Below are 17,179 nucleotides of genomic sequence, written 5' to 3'. Positions count from 1 at the left end.
CCCTTCTCCAGCCCGGACCCTGTCTCCCAAGCTTCTCACCTTGAGTAGCAGCTGGTACTTTGTTATTCTCTGAATGGGCTTGATGAGGAAGTCACTAAGGGTCAGCCTTTGATTGATCTCTTGTTTAACCTCCTGAAACACAAGGGTGAAAGGGGCGAGTGGCTAGTCTTCAAGATTTCCATAAAAAATTCTGAATTTTCACACTATAACCGCCTACCTCACTGTTCTGAGCAATGAGTCGCACGACCCTGAAGGCCTTGCTTGGTTCCTGGGTATTCACAGTGGGCACTGTCAAACCAATGTCCCCCACCTTAGACCTGGGAGAAAAGCTGGACCGGGTACTCTGCTCTCGCTACCTCTCCAGGAAAGAATCAGAAGGCTCCCCTCAGACACAACAGGCCTACAAGGCTGGATCCTGAACTCTGTTCTCTGAACACACAGGGTTCTTTCTAAGGGGGCCTGGGGAGGGGTAGTGTTGCCTCTTTACCCTCAGAAGTGTTCCTGCTGGGCTGGGCATGTACACATATGGAGGTGCTAGACATAGGAACGATATTCGAAAGAATGGGTCCCAAGGCTGAGGTGCTGTGGATGGATCAGTTCAAAGGTCTGAGAGACCAGTTAGAGGTCTAGAACAAGGTCAACTGTGAAGTGACTGTTAAGTTCCTTCACCAGGGGCAAGCACTTAACAACATTCCCAGGGACAGGTGGACATTCAGTGCTCAGTGATCACATAGGGACGAGAGCTTCCACAGTCAGGGACCGGGTTCTTCCCTATACAGGGGCTTCTCAACAGTGTATAGACAGAGTCACCTCGGCTCCCCCTCAAGCAAAGGTGCATATGGGGACGGAGGTCAGAAGCTACCAGGTCTGTGGAGACTGGTTTCTTGCAGACCACTGGCAGGGGGCACCTGTGGATGAAGATCCTGGGGTATGTCTAATTGCAACCGTCTTGGCCTGGGGGCGAAGAGAGCCCAGAGGGAGCGGCTCACCTCAAAGTAGGCATCATATTCAGCCACGATGTATTCGGAACGTGGTTTGTTCTGGCAGTACCACACATAGATGTGCAGCTTCCGCTCCTGGTTACAGAAGAAAATGTGATGATCGTGAACCTTGGCTTCCTGCTGACCACCCCCCACCCCCAGTCAAGGGCAGTTAATGACAGGGTGGAGAAATAGCCAAATGTGTTAAAAAGACAAAACCAGAATGTTGAGAGAGAACAGACCCAAGGAGAGCCGAAGACAGGAGCACTTTTAAAACGAGTGTGTTGGCACCCGGGGAGATGGGGACAGCTGGGGTGACACTCACATGTTTAATGAAGAGCTGGGCCAATCTGTCTTGCTCTTGGATGCATTTTTCCAGTTCAGCCAGGAAAAAACTAAAAGGGGAGAGGAGAAGGAAGTCACGCTACTTGGAGTCACATCTTCTCTCAGTGACAAGATAAATGACAGCGACCTCCCCTCAAAGGCCCACTCAGGTCAGATGCAAGGGGCAGATGCCCCACTCTCAGGGCAGCTTGGGACTCACTCTTTATGCCAGTCGTAAATCTGGTGGATGTTTCCAAACACGATCTTTTCCTTCCCTCGCATGTCCTCGGGGACCCCCTTCTCTTCTATTCTTTTCATGAAGCCCTGATCGACAGAGGTGACTATTAGCAGTAGACCTCGCAGACCAAGTCCTGGGCCAAGCCCCATCCTTTAGCACCCATGCCAGCCCACACACTCTGTACATCTGCAGACAGCACTGTGGTAGCTTCTCCCACTCAACCGGGCCCCACCCCCCTCTAAATGCATTAAAATATTTCAAGAGGAAAACAAAAACTGTTTCCACATTCTGCCCAGATTGTACCTTTTTTTTAGTTTCATTTCTGCAAATTAACGGAGAGTCGAATATGCATGGTCACCAGGTTAAAGTGCTTGGGCCCAGGTAGGGTCCAGTTTGCTCCTGATCAAGTGAGTACAGATACGCCCACCCTGCCATCCTCTCACCTCCACCACAATCCCCAGGTCCTTGACGTAGTCCTTCTCTGTCTGCACCAACTCATTCAGGACAAACCTGAGCAAGAGACAAGGACAGTGAGGCTCCAACACGTTATTAAACAAGAGATCTCTTCCGTCCTCTGCAAGACAAGTCTCCCAATTCCCAGGCTGGCCTCAAATTCCCTAGATAGCCCAGGATGGTCCTGAAGCTCTGTTCATCCTGCCTTCATCTTCTGAGTGAATCTGTCTTAATCTCCAGGATTAGAGTTGAATGCCACCACAGCCAGTTCTATGCAGTGCTGGGGATTGAACCTGGGTCTTCGTATATTCAAGGCAAGCCCTCTATGAACCAAGCCATATCCCATCCCCTGTTGCAGAAATACAGGGTAGAAGTATCTATAAGCACTTTTTTTTCCCCCAAAACTGAGTTATGAAAGCTTTGAGACCAAGGGATTAACGTGAGATTTTATTCCTTTATTAAGGCTCCATCCTTATCCTAGCAGAAGAGGAAAGGCATTTGTGTGGTACTGAACCTTGAAAGGCTACAGAGGTACAGATACAGAGTAAAGCTTCTATAATGCACAATCTGAGGTTAGTCAGGAATGTATCCATGGTAACTGGCCTGGGAAATCCTCAGCCAAGGCCAAAGAACCTAGGTTGACTGCAGATAGTCCAAGTTCACGCCTCTGAATATAGCATTTCCTACCCTCATAACAAGGGCATTTGTTCTCATGGGGTCTTTGTGAATTATTTCCATCTCTTAGGTTTATATCCCTTAGAGCATTTATTATATACCAGCCACCCCTTCTGGGTTTTCTCTTGCTTTTAGCAAGCACGGATTGTAAAATCCTATCATTTACATACTAAGATAGATGGGAAGGTTAGGTGACTCACCCAAGCCTATAAAGTGAAGAGGAGAGGTGGGATTTGAACCTAAGTGTTAAGGGTCTAAAGATCATTCTTCCACAGTAGCCTACTGCTTAGGGAACAGCCCAGCCAGGCCCCTGGCATCCCTGAAGTCTCCACCCGACTCCTTCCTTCAGTCCTGAGAGTCAAACACTGTACACAAGACACCATGGTCATGCACATGGCACAGAGGTCCTGTGTTTACAGGAGTCAGAAAGAGTTTTGCCTGGAGGCACACCAGCACATTATTTTTGGCCCGAGTGACAGAAGGGGTAACATTCCGAGATGTCGAAGAAGAGTCCTAAGCAACTGTTACAACCCAGCAACTGTTCTGAGCTCAGGAAGCAATTCATCTGCGGTGCTTGTCCCACACAGTACAGAGAAGCCACTGAATCGGACTGGGAGGGGTCGGGGGTGGGGTGGGGGCGTCTAGGGACCTCAGAGCACACGAAGGAGCAGAGAACACAGGCTTTGTCACTGTGCTCAGCCCTTCCAGCTAGCTGTCTTCCTCCAGCACGCGATCATGTGTTTCAGGCCACAGGAAGGAACTGGTGAGGACAAACAGAAGCCTTTAGATATATCTTTAGCAAGGTCCGAGTTACTTCCTGGAAGAGAGTGGTTAGTGAAAGCCCACAGGAGAGTGAGAATGGGAATTCAGGGCTGGGCTAGCCCTTCAGAGAGGAGAGCTGGGGCTCTGCGGCCAGGTAGAGCTATTTTTATCTTCAGTTGTTTGCTGACTAATGGGGGTTGCCTTGGTTTTTGATTCTCTAGGAACTGAACTGGATTCCTAGGAGGGGCCAAGGAAGTAAGTACCTGGGACGATGAGACACGACCAAAGAAGTCTAGCTGGTGTGGTAGGGAGCATAACCGTCATCCCAGTACTTGAAAGGCAGGAGAACCAAGAGTTTGAGGCCAACCTGGGCTACTTAACAAGACTCCTTTAGAAATAAAACAAAACATGCATTTCAAGGCACCGCATGATCAACAACCAAAGGAACTGAAAGTAACAGAAAGCTTTTTCATGGTCAAACCCTATGTTAAAAGTTATGCACAAATGAATGTTACTCTTGGGTCTACCTGAAATTCTCTGGCTACAGAGGGACTTTATTTAGTTACTTTTCTTTTTGTTGTGATAAAATACCGGAGGAAAGCAACCGACAAGTAAGGAAGGATTTAGTTTGGCTCAGGTTTAAGGGGGTATGCTCTACCATGGTGGGGTGGATACAGTGGTGGTGGTGGTGGTGATGCTGGCCACATTGTATCCATACAGATGAATTCTGGTGTTCAGCTCAGATTCCCATTTGTTCTTTTTTATCTATTTCAGAACCCCATCCCCTAGGATGCTGCAATGCAAGCTCAGGGTCCGTCTTCTAGAACTGTCTTCACAGACATACCCAGAGTTGTGTCTCCCAGGGGATGTTCATCCTGTCAGGTTATGAAGATTAGCGACCTCATCCCTGCCCTCTTTCACACTGGTGGGGGATGGGTGGCCTTTGGCAGCTTTGGCACTGGATGTGTCACTGGGGAGACACTGTGGTTCCTTATCTCTTCCTGCTCTTTGTGCAAGGCCAGAACCATTTCACACTGCAGCCTTACCCATGGGCCTTGCCCATGCTTAATCTTCTTCATTCTGTCCTATTTTCTTTCTTCTCCAGATTCTAACCTACTACTTAACTTACTTTCTTTGTCTAATTTCTCCCATTAGAAGGCAAACCTGCCATGAGTGAGGGCTTTTCTGTGGTTGCTATTCTATGCCTTCCTCGTTGATCTGTCAAACTGCTGGGACAGATGATGTATGTGCTTAACAAACGTCTGGCGAGTGAGGAGTGGCAAGTCCCCTTTCAGCATCTTCCTCCTTCCATACAAATGACACTTTGTTTCCATCCTCTCTCCATGTGGCTCATTTGACTCCTTGGTGACCTCTCCCCATGCCCTGATGGAGCCTTCCGTGTCTACACTTCTAGCCTCTCATGGTATTTTATACCTGAACACTGTGTATCTGCTCTGCCGTGTTGGCCATGAGGTCCAGCAGGTTAGAGCGAGGGAGGGCATCAACAGTCAGAAACATTCAACAGGTCAGTTTTTGAGAGCGTTCAGGATATGGAAAACGGAGGGTGTGCTGGAAGAGGGGATGGTGCAGCGGGCTAACAGAGCAACAACCGTTTTGGCTTGTTATAACAAAGTCAAACAATGTCATTTGGATATTGACAAGGGCCCTTAAGGTCCATTCAGTCAGAGTGCCAATCGGAGAGATGGGCTTTTCCAAGTATCACATGTCACCTTAAAGGTCACTTCCCTGACATATACAGCATGCTTCACTGAGTTCTCACCACTCCCCATCCCCACTACCGTAACAACCATTGGGAGAATCCAGGGAAAAACATGTGCTGTGCAAGGCTCCAGAAACTTCACTTAGGGGATGACAGCTCACTCCCATAATTCTCGGGAGTCCTTCTGACCCTCGGAAAGTTCCGGGAGTAATCACAGGTATTAGTTTACATGACATGCTCCTGTCTACCATATGGTGACAGCCCTGCTTTGATACTGGGCTCTTGCTATGATGTTACTGCTTCCAAGGAGACAACACTCTAAATGTTTACTTTGTATATTTGCCAGCAGCCAAAGGACTTGGCTCATCTGATTCACTTATTTCTGCTCATTTTTATGTTTGTGGCCTGGATAAAGGAGGCGTGGACGTAAAGGAGAAAGAAGACAGAGAGTAGGATGGGACCCTTCATAACTGCCTAGCCCAGTCTGCTTGCTACTCACAACCTCTCACACTGAGTTACTGGCAGTTTGCTTCCAGGAGAATCGACCCCAAAGGAGACAACTTGAGTTCTGGAGGAGGTAGGGTTCTGCTTTGCTGATGTCTAATATAGTCTTCACTATCTCAAATACCAGGAGACTGACTTTGCATCGAGGTAGAGAAGCCCGACCTTACATAGCACATGTATGTGAATGGGATCTTACTACTACTCATTCAAAGCCAGAGGAGGGTCTTGCACAATGAACCTACAAATAGATGTGAAATGAAAGACCTGGGAGAAGGAGCAGAAATGGGTCTGGCCTGGCAGCAGAGAAGCCTCTCCTATGCTTCTCTTGCCTGCAATTGAGGATCATCAACTCAGGTATCTCCACTCGGCCACAGTCAGGGACTCTCTGTCACTGTAGACCATGGGAGCCATTCCCTCTGTTTTCTGAATTCCACTATTTTCATTTTTTTTTAGCATGTTTTACAGTTGTATTAGATCTTGGTTATAGCCATGTTTTGTCAATATAACAGAGATCTCACAGAATATTCCCTTAACCCAAGCTTTCTTAAGGCAGTGCCAAAGCGGCCTATTGATGTTCAGTGTTTACTGTGTAGACCTGGGCCATCTTCACTTAGAAAGGATGGGTGAAGTTGGACAGACAGCACGGGGCTGTCTAATTTCCTCCCAGCAACTGTCCAGCACACACATGTACCAGGATCGGGTGGTGGGCCACTTACATCCTGCCTCTTAGAGCCTTGGCTTTCTGTTCTTCTTCCAGGTTTCTAGGAGGTGTGGGAGGGGCCATCCCCTCATTCAGGCAGACTGTAGGGTCCTTCAAGCTCCCCCGGTAAGAGCCTCCTTCCAGAGTCTAAAAGGAGAAGGACAAACAGCCTCAGAGTGAGCACTGGAAAGTTATTTACAAGCCCTGTGTCTCCCCAGTCTGGCCACAGGCAATATGAAAGCCAGCAGCCAGGACCGTGCTCTTTGAACTACAGGGCAGCATTAGACCAGAGACTTCCACCTTCTTGGAGCAGGGAGCTTCCATCCACAGTCAGGACATACCACTCGTCCTTGTGATCGGGGCACACCAGGAACCCATGTGATCAGAGCACACTAGGCATCCATGTGTCACTGAGTGCCCAGACATAATGAAGTTGTCACAGCAATTTATCCCTGGGTGAGGGCTGCAGAAAAGCTCCACATGGATTCTATACCAAATAAGGCATTGGGAAGGAACACTGGCCACAGGACTACTTCATGCAAATTGGTAAGCTAAGGAAAGTGACAGAGGTAGCTGGTGGAAACCATACTTTGCTATGTTAACTGCGATGCTTTGGAAGAAGACAATGAGATGTCGTTAAAAAACAGCCAACAGATGGAGCCTTTTCTAAAAACGTCTTTGTTAGTGTTATTTACCAAGGGCTTTCTTTTGTTAATCCTCATTCCTGTTAATTAAGGTGCTACATAAGGCGCTTACTTGTTAGGGAAAAAAAGGTAAGTGGATTGATACAGTGATCTAGAAACAGCTGAGAAAAGGAACCTCATGTCTAAACCCGGATCTGATGAACAGAGCATGCTCTTGTAGGAGACATGAAACTGTCCCGTGTATCCCTGGATTTTCAGATCAGATCCTCTCTTTTAGCAAATTTCTAAAGGACAGAGATGATACATACTTGCACAAATCCTAGGAAAAGTTGAGAGTGGTCCCCAATGGTTAGTGTCTCTCTGTCACAGGCACTGGTAACAGTAACATATTGTTGAGTTGTAACACACTCAAGTTGTAACTGGTAGAGTAACATACTCTTGGGGCCAAACTAACATTTTTTTTCTTTTTTTTGGAGCTGGGGACCGAACCCAGGGCCTTGTGCTTGCTAGGCAAGCGCTCTTCTGCTGAGCTAAATCCCCAACCCCCAAACTAACATTTTAATGTACTAAGCTGATTTGCTTAATGTATATTTAGATTACCATATAGGTCTTTGAAGAGTTCTAAAGTTTAATTTTTTGGCAGACTCATACCTATATGCAATGAACTTCTTATCTCTGATTAACTTGTCCTATCTCTACCTCTTCTCCACCTGAAACCTTTCTTTCCCAACTAGGCTGCCTCCTACTTTCATCTCCGTGTGTGACCAATGAACGAACAACAAACAAACAAATAAGTAAGGCTGCTTCCTGAGCATGGGTGGGAGGTTACTTACTTGAGTGTGAACCAACTTATCAGTGGCTACACCACTGAAGAAAGTGACACCTCCCCCATGTAACTGTTAATCGTCGTCAGGAAGGGAGATTCCTGAGCCCTTCCCTGCTTCATGATGAAATGCTGCTGGGTCCAATCTTATACAGGTCTTGTCAGATGACCATAGCTGCTTTGGGTTCATGGATGCAAGAACCATGAGACAGTGGAGGTCCGGGAGACAACGTTCTGCAACATTCTACCCCATTTCCCAGCCCTTGCGTTCTTTCTAACCCCTCATCTGCAGTGTTCCCTGAGCTTGAGAGCAGGGCTGTATGCAGTACAGGCACCCGAGGACCAGTGGAAGCAAGGAGGGAAACAGTAGTTAGAGGTCAGGGTCAAAGTGGACGTCTATAACACAAGCATGAAAAACAAACGTCAACTACCCACAGTGCCTGGCAATGCCAGCCTCTGTGGTTTCTAGAAGGCAAGGCTTTGTTTCGTAGTCTTTGGAAACACCAGTTCTAAGACACAGGACACCAAGATCAAATAGGGCTGATCACCAAGGCGGTAGAGCAAAAGGCTGTGGCCTGTCTTAAACAGCCTGCGCTTGAGAACATCCGTCACTGACTCTCTTAGCTGCTACATTTCAACAGAAGCCAGACAGAGGCAGGAAGGACCATTCCAGGGGAATGAAAGCAAACGTGGTGCCCAACAGGAGAAAAGACGGAAAATATCAGGACCTTATTGTTGAACAGTGACATCACCTTCTTCCCCACTCCCTAAATGAACAACTGTGTCAAGGGTCAAACATGGGTCTGTCGCCAACACTGGGATTAAAAGCACAGACAGTATCTTCCAGCTTAAGAGAGATAACTGCTTTCCACTTGACGTAAAGGTGTTTACAGAACAAGTAATCAACCATGGGAACTGTTATATCCAGAGCAGCACTATAGGCTAAAAATAAAGAAAGGTCGAGAAGGGTTTAGCTACATTTATAGATACAGGATCTGTAACCTGCTATTAAGGAAATTAGAATGTCTGGTGCTGAGGCCGGACAAGCCAGTGGACGGGCAGTTTTCCGGTGCATGTCCCTCGGTGCCATCACCAGAGCCAGGCTCCAGTACAGATGGACCCAGCTGGTGATGGATATGATTAGTACCTTTAACTTCCCATCTTCCTCACTGTCCTGTGTGGCCTTTATTCTGTGGCCCGTAGGCTGGTGGGAAGGTGAGTGTCAGGCCCAGTGAGCATGCCTACACCACTGCCTCCTGGGTGGGTGGCACAACCAGATTGGCATGGGTTAACCCGTCTACAGGGGAAAGGGCCTCTGAGGAGTCCAATGTGTCACACAGGAACACCTGCATTTCTCTCTTGACTTTGTGTGAGCAAAGAAGCCGGGTTATGTCTTGGAGAGGACTCTGGGACAGTGTCAGAGCATGGCACAGTGGGAATAGAGGGCCCACTAAGCTCTTATGGTGGGCAGCCTGCCTGGAATGATGGAGTTGTCTCTCTTGCCTCTAATTTAGTGATCCCCTAGAAGGTCTCAGCTGCCAGAGTTGGATTACAGGGATCTGATTTAGGATAACCATAGCAACTTGTCATCATTGTTGTCTGGAGGGGGTGGGCAATAGTTGACAGTTTGTCTCCATAGTAAAGATGTCTGTCCCACCTGTAGTTCAGGGCCACAACATGCAGCAGATGAAAAGGAAATTGAACGAGGAAGGAGCAATACAAGTCCCTGTGTCTGGTCCATTTCCTTGCAGAAATGCAGAGAGGACTCAAATACACGGCTTATAGTGGAGGAAGGCCACTGTCTCGGTGAAATGGACGTATTTCCTAGTCATGCCCATAAAATGCTCCACAACTATGTCCGCCCCCCCCCCCCCATGTAGTTAACTAATTTCTGCATTACTGATAGTATAGAATGTAATGTAAATGCTATATAGTGATTGTTATACTGTCTTGCTTAGGGAACGGGGAAGGAAAAAGTCAATATATGTTCAGTGCAGGTGTAATTTCTCCCCCAAAGAGTTTTGATCTGAGGTTGGGTGAACCTACAGAAAAGGAACCCAGGGATGTAAAGGATTGGCTATTCTAAGATATATATTTAACTGAATACAGAAACCGAAGAGCACTCAATCCTGGCAGGAACTGCACTGTAAGAAAGGTCATGGAGTGGAAAATAAGTGAGGTGCAGGTAGAATTGGATATGTGAGGATCTGGACTGGCAGAAGACAGTGCTAATGAATGGTGTGTGTGTGTGTGTGTGTGTGTGTGTGTGTGTGTGTGTGTGTGCCAGTAAGCTGGGATGGGTGCCACTGAGTGCTAGTGCTAGTGAGTGGGGGTGGGTGCTAGTGAGTGGAGGTGGGTGCTAGTGAGTGGGAGTGAGTGCTAGTGAGTAGGGGGAGTGCTAGTGATAGGGGTGCTAGTAAGCAGGGGTGGATACTAGTGAGCTGGGATGGGTGGAATACCAGAGAAGGAAGATATGAACATCAAAGTTAGAACCTGAGATATATAGAGGAGATCCTAAAGACCCTTGTCCATGGCATTAAGCAAGACAATAAGCTGGACTTACATTTTAGAAAGATCACTCTCAACCTTCCAAAGAGCTTTTAAGGCCACATCTCTGACTGGACAGCAAAGGAGAACAGGATTTAAAATCTAAACACTATGGTTACATTATTTGCCAAAGGGTCTGAGAGAAAACACATGAAGCCCTAACACTGAGTGTATCAGATGATGATAATCTCTGTCTGGACCACTGTCATTTCCCCAGTCTCTCCTGAACGAGCATATAATGCTTTTACTAAGTTGCTAAGGGAAGGCAATCACATGGAAAGATGCCAGACTAAAATCAGGGAGGGACAGACTGTACCAGTGCAGGCAGGAAGGGCTTCTGAGCATTATCTTAGGCTGTGGACTGTATAAGGAAGCTCTATGCTGGATTTCAGAGGTAGGTGCAGGGCAGGCCTCCTGGGTGGAGATCAAGGCTCATCCAGTGAGATAACAGGGAAGTGGTGGCCTAGCACCACTTCTCCATCATGCCCTTGGAATAGTTATCATATATTGGGTGAGATGTGGGGAGAAAAGGGAGGAGCAGAGGTGGGGGAAGAAAGCAAGTACTGGTTGGTGAGAGCAGAGAGAAAAAGAAACTTCTTCATGCTGTTGGTGGGGGTGTAGACTGGGATGCAGTCGCCTTGGAAAACAGTGTGCCATTCCCAAGGAAATGAACTATATAGAAGTATCATAAAGTACAGCACTCCAGCTGGGCGTGGTGGCTTGTGCCTTTAATCCCAGCACTAGGGAGGTAGAGGCAGGCCAATCTCTGTGAGTTTGAGGTCCACCTGGTCTACAGAGTGAGTTCTAGAACAGCCAGGGCTATGTAGAGAGACCCTGCCTAAAATAAAAGAGATGGGTGAGGACCGAGGTGAAGATGTCTGTATCTGTGCTCACGGTGCCACAATTGACAACAGCCAAGACGACAGCTTACGCTTTGTTGATACATGACTGGATAAAGAGGCATGCACACGTGCCTACACATAAACGATTTTTGGTCAGGCATGAAGAAAAAATTCTACCGTTTGCCACATTTTGGATAAACTTGGACAACCTGATGCCAAATGAAATAAGCCAGACACAGAGGAAAATATCCCATTATCTTGTCTATAAAGGAAATCCTTTTCAAGAGTCAGGATTACATGAGTTAGAGAATGAAGTAGGGGCTGCAGAGTGGAAGGGAGTCGGGGAAGGAAGGGAGGACAACAGGACTCAGCAGTACAAGGGCTCAGATATGTGGCATGAGTAGTTTCAAACCCAACCCATACCTGCAGGCTGCACTTAACATGGTGTTACATCAGGGACCTTCGTCAAGTAGATAGATTTAGGTGTTCTTGTCACACAGGAAGTGACCTCGTGAAATAAAGCTGTGTCTCCATAGAGTGAACAGATGAGTGTGTGTGTGTGTGTGTGTGTGTGTGTGTGTGTGTACACATACTTCCCACTGGGAAGCGCACATTTTGACACTAATGTACTTTTACAATTTTTATAATATCCCCCTGACAAAAAGCTTCAGAGCCAAGCTATTCTCACCAGGATCGGCTACAGGACACCTGCATGGTGATAAAACTGAGGTGTGGGATTTCCAGGCAAACGATATCGCGGGGTTGATGACTCTGGGTTTTAAAGTTTTTGTTGGATTCTAACATTTCTTTTTTTTTTTTTCCCCGGGGCTGGGGACCGAACCCAGGGCCTTGCGCTCGCTAGGCAAGCGCTCTACCGCTGAGCTAAATCCCCAACCCCAAGGATTCTAACATTTCTTATTCTGAACCTCTGGAACCCTTGCCAGAATATGAAGACCAGATGACCCCAGTCTAGAAAATGTGCACCACCAGCGTGGGTATGATGCATATTGCTTTATTTCCTGCTAACTCAACAGAACAGGGCTACCGACCGACCAAGTTACCTGATGTAATGGGATAGCATAGCACTGACAGAAACACATCCTGGTCTGAGCCACATATGAGGCGGCCCTGGGGAGATGAGTGCTCTCCAAGTAGGAAAGCCAGAGGGTGGAAGCTTTGCTGAAGCCAGCTTGTACATTTCTCAGGCCACCGTGGAGACTGAATAAGAGCTGCAGTTGCCAGCCCTGCAAGTGGGAGATTATCAGGAAGCATGCGCTGGGCCATCAGAGTGAGCTGTTCCAGTGTGCCACCTACAACAAGCGTTGAGATGGGGCTTTCTTCTTAGGGGTTCAGTCTTGTATGCCAAGCAGGCAACTGAACCCTGGGGGCTCCAAGACACAGAAAATAGGCCCATTTGATTCTCCCATAGCCAGGAAGCTATGGCTCTTTAGATCTGAAGGATAAAACCAAATAGCATCACCTATTAAACTATTTCCCTACAACGGTCATCTACCACCAATCTACTGGCTGACAGGTACTAAGTTTCCACACGCCCATGCGAGGTCATAGAAGTGGGAGACAACTTGGTTTTTCGATTGCCCTGAGAGCTAACATCTGTAGGTCCCTGCTTATCAGTGTGTGAAGAATGGCCATGCCCAGGCAATCATCTTTACTCTCTTGAGATTAGATTCAGGTCAACAGATTCATCATCATTACCAGGAGGGGTCAATCTCCAGAGTAGACGAGACACTTCTCTCAGGCTCCATAATCAATCCGAGCCCCCGGGACCTTTGCCTTCCAGTCCTTTACATGCTCGCTGCCAGGTACAAACCCATAGCTGCTAAGGAGTGAAAAGTCTTATCAAGGCTCACACAGAACAAACAGAAAAAGTGCTTGTTTCTGGCTCAGAGTTTGAGACGAAACCCAGGAAAAGTGGGTTAGTTCTGCTGGGGGAGGTGTGGGCAGGCCAAGACAAGTAAGCCAGTAAGAACTCTGAAGGGCTCACCATGCCCAGGAGAGCAGAGGCTCTCCAGGGATTTAACTGCATAGGAGGCAAATCTTCAAATCCTGTTTTCATCCTGCAGCTTCTGGGCAGCAGAGACGGAACCCTACTGCAACCATAACCAGGGGACCGTACTGTTCAGCCTTGGGACCTAGAATATGGGGGCTCTCACAGCCTTCAGGTAGAGCTAGGGAGCCAAATGAATTCTGAGTGCAGAATTTGATGCTATTGCTTGAACAAAGAAAGCAAAATGACTCCAGACAGAAATCCCGGCCCATCAGAAATGCTTTAAAATGGAATCAGACTCATAGTTGGAAAGGGCTCAGCTAGTTCTTCCTCATACTACACTAACATTAACAACCCCTCCAGGTCCAGGTTCTGTCCTCTGGAGTGAGCGTTCGACCAATCTTTCATTTCTATAGCAGTGCTTCAAGGCATTGGCAGACAGCCCTCCTCATGTGTTTCTCCCCAGGCTTAATCTCCCTTTCTTCAGCTTTCATTCACATAACCACATGGTATCGCCTACTTCCTCTGGAGTCCTTCCAGGTCTTTCAAGAACATGCTAGATGACTGCATTTAGAATGAAGAGATTACTCACACACAGCTCATAAAAGTGCGATTGGACGGCTTGGAGCTCAATGGTACCACCGCTCTTGACCTGCACGCTGAACTTTGGACACGTCTGTGATGTCAACATAAACCCTGAACTTTAATTGGATAGGTCTGTGACACCACTGGCTGCTTCGGCCACCTCCCTCTGCTGCCATGTTCCATCAAACAAACCCTAGAACTTTTTAAAGAGCTCTTCGACTCTTTTCTTGGAAGCCAAAAGCTGACGGTGAATAAATGGGTCTCCATCTTATAGGCCAAAACGCAGCTCAGTGTTTTCAAACGTGGTTGAAATGTCCTTCATTTACTGTTGCTCTGTGGCTACGCCACAGTGGGATGGGAAAGAAAGAAGGAGAAAAGAGAAAGAATCAAATTTTGGTGGGCAAATTCTAAGAAACAATCCCGTGTCTCCCTTGCTCTTTCCTTAACGTGTTTGGCTTCTTACATCATGCCAAAGATATCCCTGAGATTTCGGCTCTGTGTAGATCTTCGAGAAGTAATTATTGGTAGGGAAAGTTAATGCTCTTTTTTATGGTAAATGCACCACAGAAAAGGCGTCTACTCAGAAGCTATTTCTTGGGAGTCTGTGATCAGGCCGGTGAACGGTAACCTCAGCCCACACTTCCTTTTCTCTGGGGCATTCGTCTCTGTGGGGCACAACCCACAACCCACAAGTGCCGTCCCTTGGCTATGGTTGTCTAGCACTAGACCCAGTGTCCACATACACCAGGGACCAACAGTATGAAGGCTAGCACTGGAGAGAGTCAGGATAAAGGTCACCCCAAATAGAAGCAGATATGGATCTTTGGAAACAAGTGTTCACGAAGAACCTATTAAGTGTAAAAGACTACTATATATTAATGGGAGAAAAAAAATAATACTGCCTGAAATTACTAGCGAGCAGGGAGACATTCGGCCATTTTAACAACAACAGAACTGTCTCTAACCGCATGGAGCTTTGGGAACTGTGGTGGGACTTCAGAGGAACTGCCGTGACTGACAAGGGGAAGTCTTTGTGAGAGATGAGATTGAGTGGGACCCCGAAGGCCTGCTGTGCGTAAGCTAAAAGAGGGAGAACATCCCAGAGAAATGGAGTGATAGCAACAAGAACTTGAGAGAGGAAAGACAAACCTGTGACACTGTTAAATCAATGTAGTGACTGGAGATAAAAAAGCAAAACAGACCAACCAACAAACAAAAAGCAAAACCAAACAAGGCCATGGGAAGGGCAGGGGGAGGGGCATGAGAATGGACAGCTTGCCTTCTTACTAGAACCACCATCTGCAGCCACCATTTGCTCTGTACTCACAACCATCAGGCCGCTTGCCTGAAAAGCGGATGCATCACGGTCCTCCAATCCCGGGGCCAAGTGGAAGAGGGTTAGTATTGGAAGAACAGCGACTCAGTCGAGTGACAGAAAAGCCAAACAGGGAGCACAGACAGCCGAGGAAGACGGGCGCACACTTCCCACCGCTGTCTTATTGCTTACACAGAAAAAAAAATGGGGGCAGAGAGACAGCTGCACCCAGGAGGAGCACTAGCACACCACTGAAAGCCCGATCCAGCTCAGGCTACCTGCCCTTCCTTGTGGTATTATGATCGCCACAGTCTAAACCAGTTGTTGGTGGCTGACGTTTGCCTTCCCCCAGTGACAGAGACACATTCCCGCCCCAGTTTTTTGTGGCGAGGATAATATTTACATGTTTTACTCCTCTGTGATCAGTAGTCTAATTGCTAAGGCTCCGTAAACTAGGAAGTCTCTAAATGAAATGTCCTGGTTCTTTAAAATGCCCAGACCATACTCCATCTCAGCTGGCTTCAGGGCTAGCCTGGAGCACATCTATCTACCAGCAGCTGATGGTGCCACATGTCTAGGGTCCAGCTGGTCAGTTTCAGTGAGTATATTTGTTTTGGAAACTTTTCACCTTCTGTTCACCTCATAACACTAAAGGCCCTGCTGATTTCCCATGCCAATTTCCACATAAAGCTGAAAAGGCCCCTGGGGCACAGTTTGTTTGTTTGTTTATTTATTTATTATTTTTTGAAAATACCATTATATGCAATTAGAATACACGAAATCAGGATGTAGGTAACTGATTTGAGGCCCTAGTTGAGGTCCTGGGAGCCACATGGAGGTGAGAGGTAACACACGGCTTCCTCCAGCATGCCCACTTACCAGCTTACTTTTGACCAACTTTTCTATTGCACTGACAAGGTCTGCAGCAGTAGGCACGTCAGTGGGAGCCTGCCGGGCTGCTAGCAAAGAGGACTGCAAGACACGGACAGCAAAGGAAAAGCGGGTTAGCAAGAGGAGAGGGAGGCAGTTAGGAAGCACATCACATACTCCAGAGGTCCAGGCTAGGAAAGCACGTTTAGTGTTTAGAGGACAGAGACAACAGAGGGAGATGGGGGTGGTTCGTGGGGTACAGGTAGGCCTGCATATCCCTGGAGAGGGATTCTGGTCAGTGACCAAGTCCAGATGGGCCTGGTTTTCCTTAGAGGCTGATGGGAGGGGTCACTGGATCCCTCAGGAAACCCACAGACCAGGGCTATGCCTACTGATAGCAGAGCCGGGGCAGCCACTCTGAGGGAGATCAGGACTTCTTGTGGTAACCCGCCTGTGTTCCATGGTCTGGAAGGTATGAGCAATTCCAGGCTCAAATGTGGGCGAAGGAGATAAAGTCCTTGCCCTGCTGCGCCCTTAGCTATAGATCGGCACTGTGTGTCAAGCAAGCCTGATACTTCTCCCGTATCTTCTCCTTCCCTTTCCTTCTCATTCCTACCTCCCCCACACACATGCATTCTGGGCACTGGTAAGGCTCCCAAGAGTTGCTATGTCACATGTTGGGATTCCCAGAGACCCTGCTTCCAGCAAAGGCAGACTCAACTACAGGTCTCTCTGTGTCCTTCCCCTGGACCAGGGGCAAGGCTTTGTGTGGTGGCTGCTTGCCTAGTGGCTGGGTTATTTCTCCCCCACACTGAAGGAGCCTTTCGTTGTTATTAGTCTGCTTGCTTTTTCCTTCTTCCATCCTCCCGAGGTAAAGCTAGGGAAGAGATGGTTAGCTCTCTATCCATAGGTGTGCTTTTAGTCCGGTGCAGCAGGGGAGAAGGGAAAGAGGGAAGAGGAGACCAGAGAGGAGGGAAGGCAGAGCTCGGAGGGCGGAGGGCGGAGGGTGGAGGGCAGAGGGCGGAGGGCAGAGGGCAGAGGGCAGAGGGCAGAGGGCAGAGGGCAGAGGGCAGAGGGCAGAGGGCAGAGGGCAGAGGGCAGGGGGCAGTGGTGTTCCCAGGCTAAGACATGAAGAGAATTACTTATGAGTGTAGAAAGAACAATGTCTGGGCTTGGCCAGGCTTCAGTT

General features: G+C 47.9%; 1 protein-coding gene across 35 annotated transcripts in view; it reads right to left on the bottom strand.

The window, feature by feature from the left end:
* Positions 1–17,179, bottom strand: part of Kalrn (kalirin, RhoGEF kinase) — a 605,866-nt gene that overhangs the window by 53,994 nt on the left and 534,693 nt on the right. For 25 of the 35 annotated variants that reach the window (XM_039088642.2, XM_039088640.2, XM_039088645.2 and 22 more), the window contains 7 exon segments: positions 16,000–16,092; positions 6,373–6,503; positions 1,986–2,052; positions 1,525–1,628; positions 1,306–1,375; positions 990–1,076; positions 40–132 (listed from right to left, as the gene is read on the bottom strand). In XM_039088642.2, coding sequence (XP_038944570.1) covers positions 40–132; positions 990–1,076; positions 1,306–1,375; positions 1,525–1,628; positions 1,986–2,052; positions 6,373–6,503; positions 16,000–16,092 — 645 coding nt within the window. 35 annotated transcript variants of the gene reach the window in all.

This window comes from Rattus norvegicus, chromosome 11, assembly GCF_036323735.1.
Source record: "Rattus norvegicus strain BN/NHsdMcwi chromosome 11, GRCr8, whole genome shotgun sequence".
Classification (NCBI taxonomy): Eukaryota; Metazoa; Chordata; class Mammalia; order Rodentia; family Muridae; genus Rattus; species Rattus norvegicus.
This window is presented reverse-complemented; position numbering and strand designations above follow the sequence as displayed.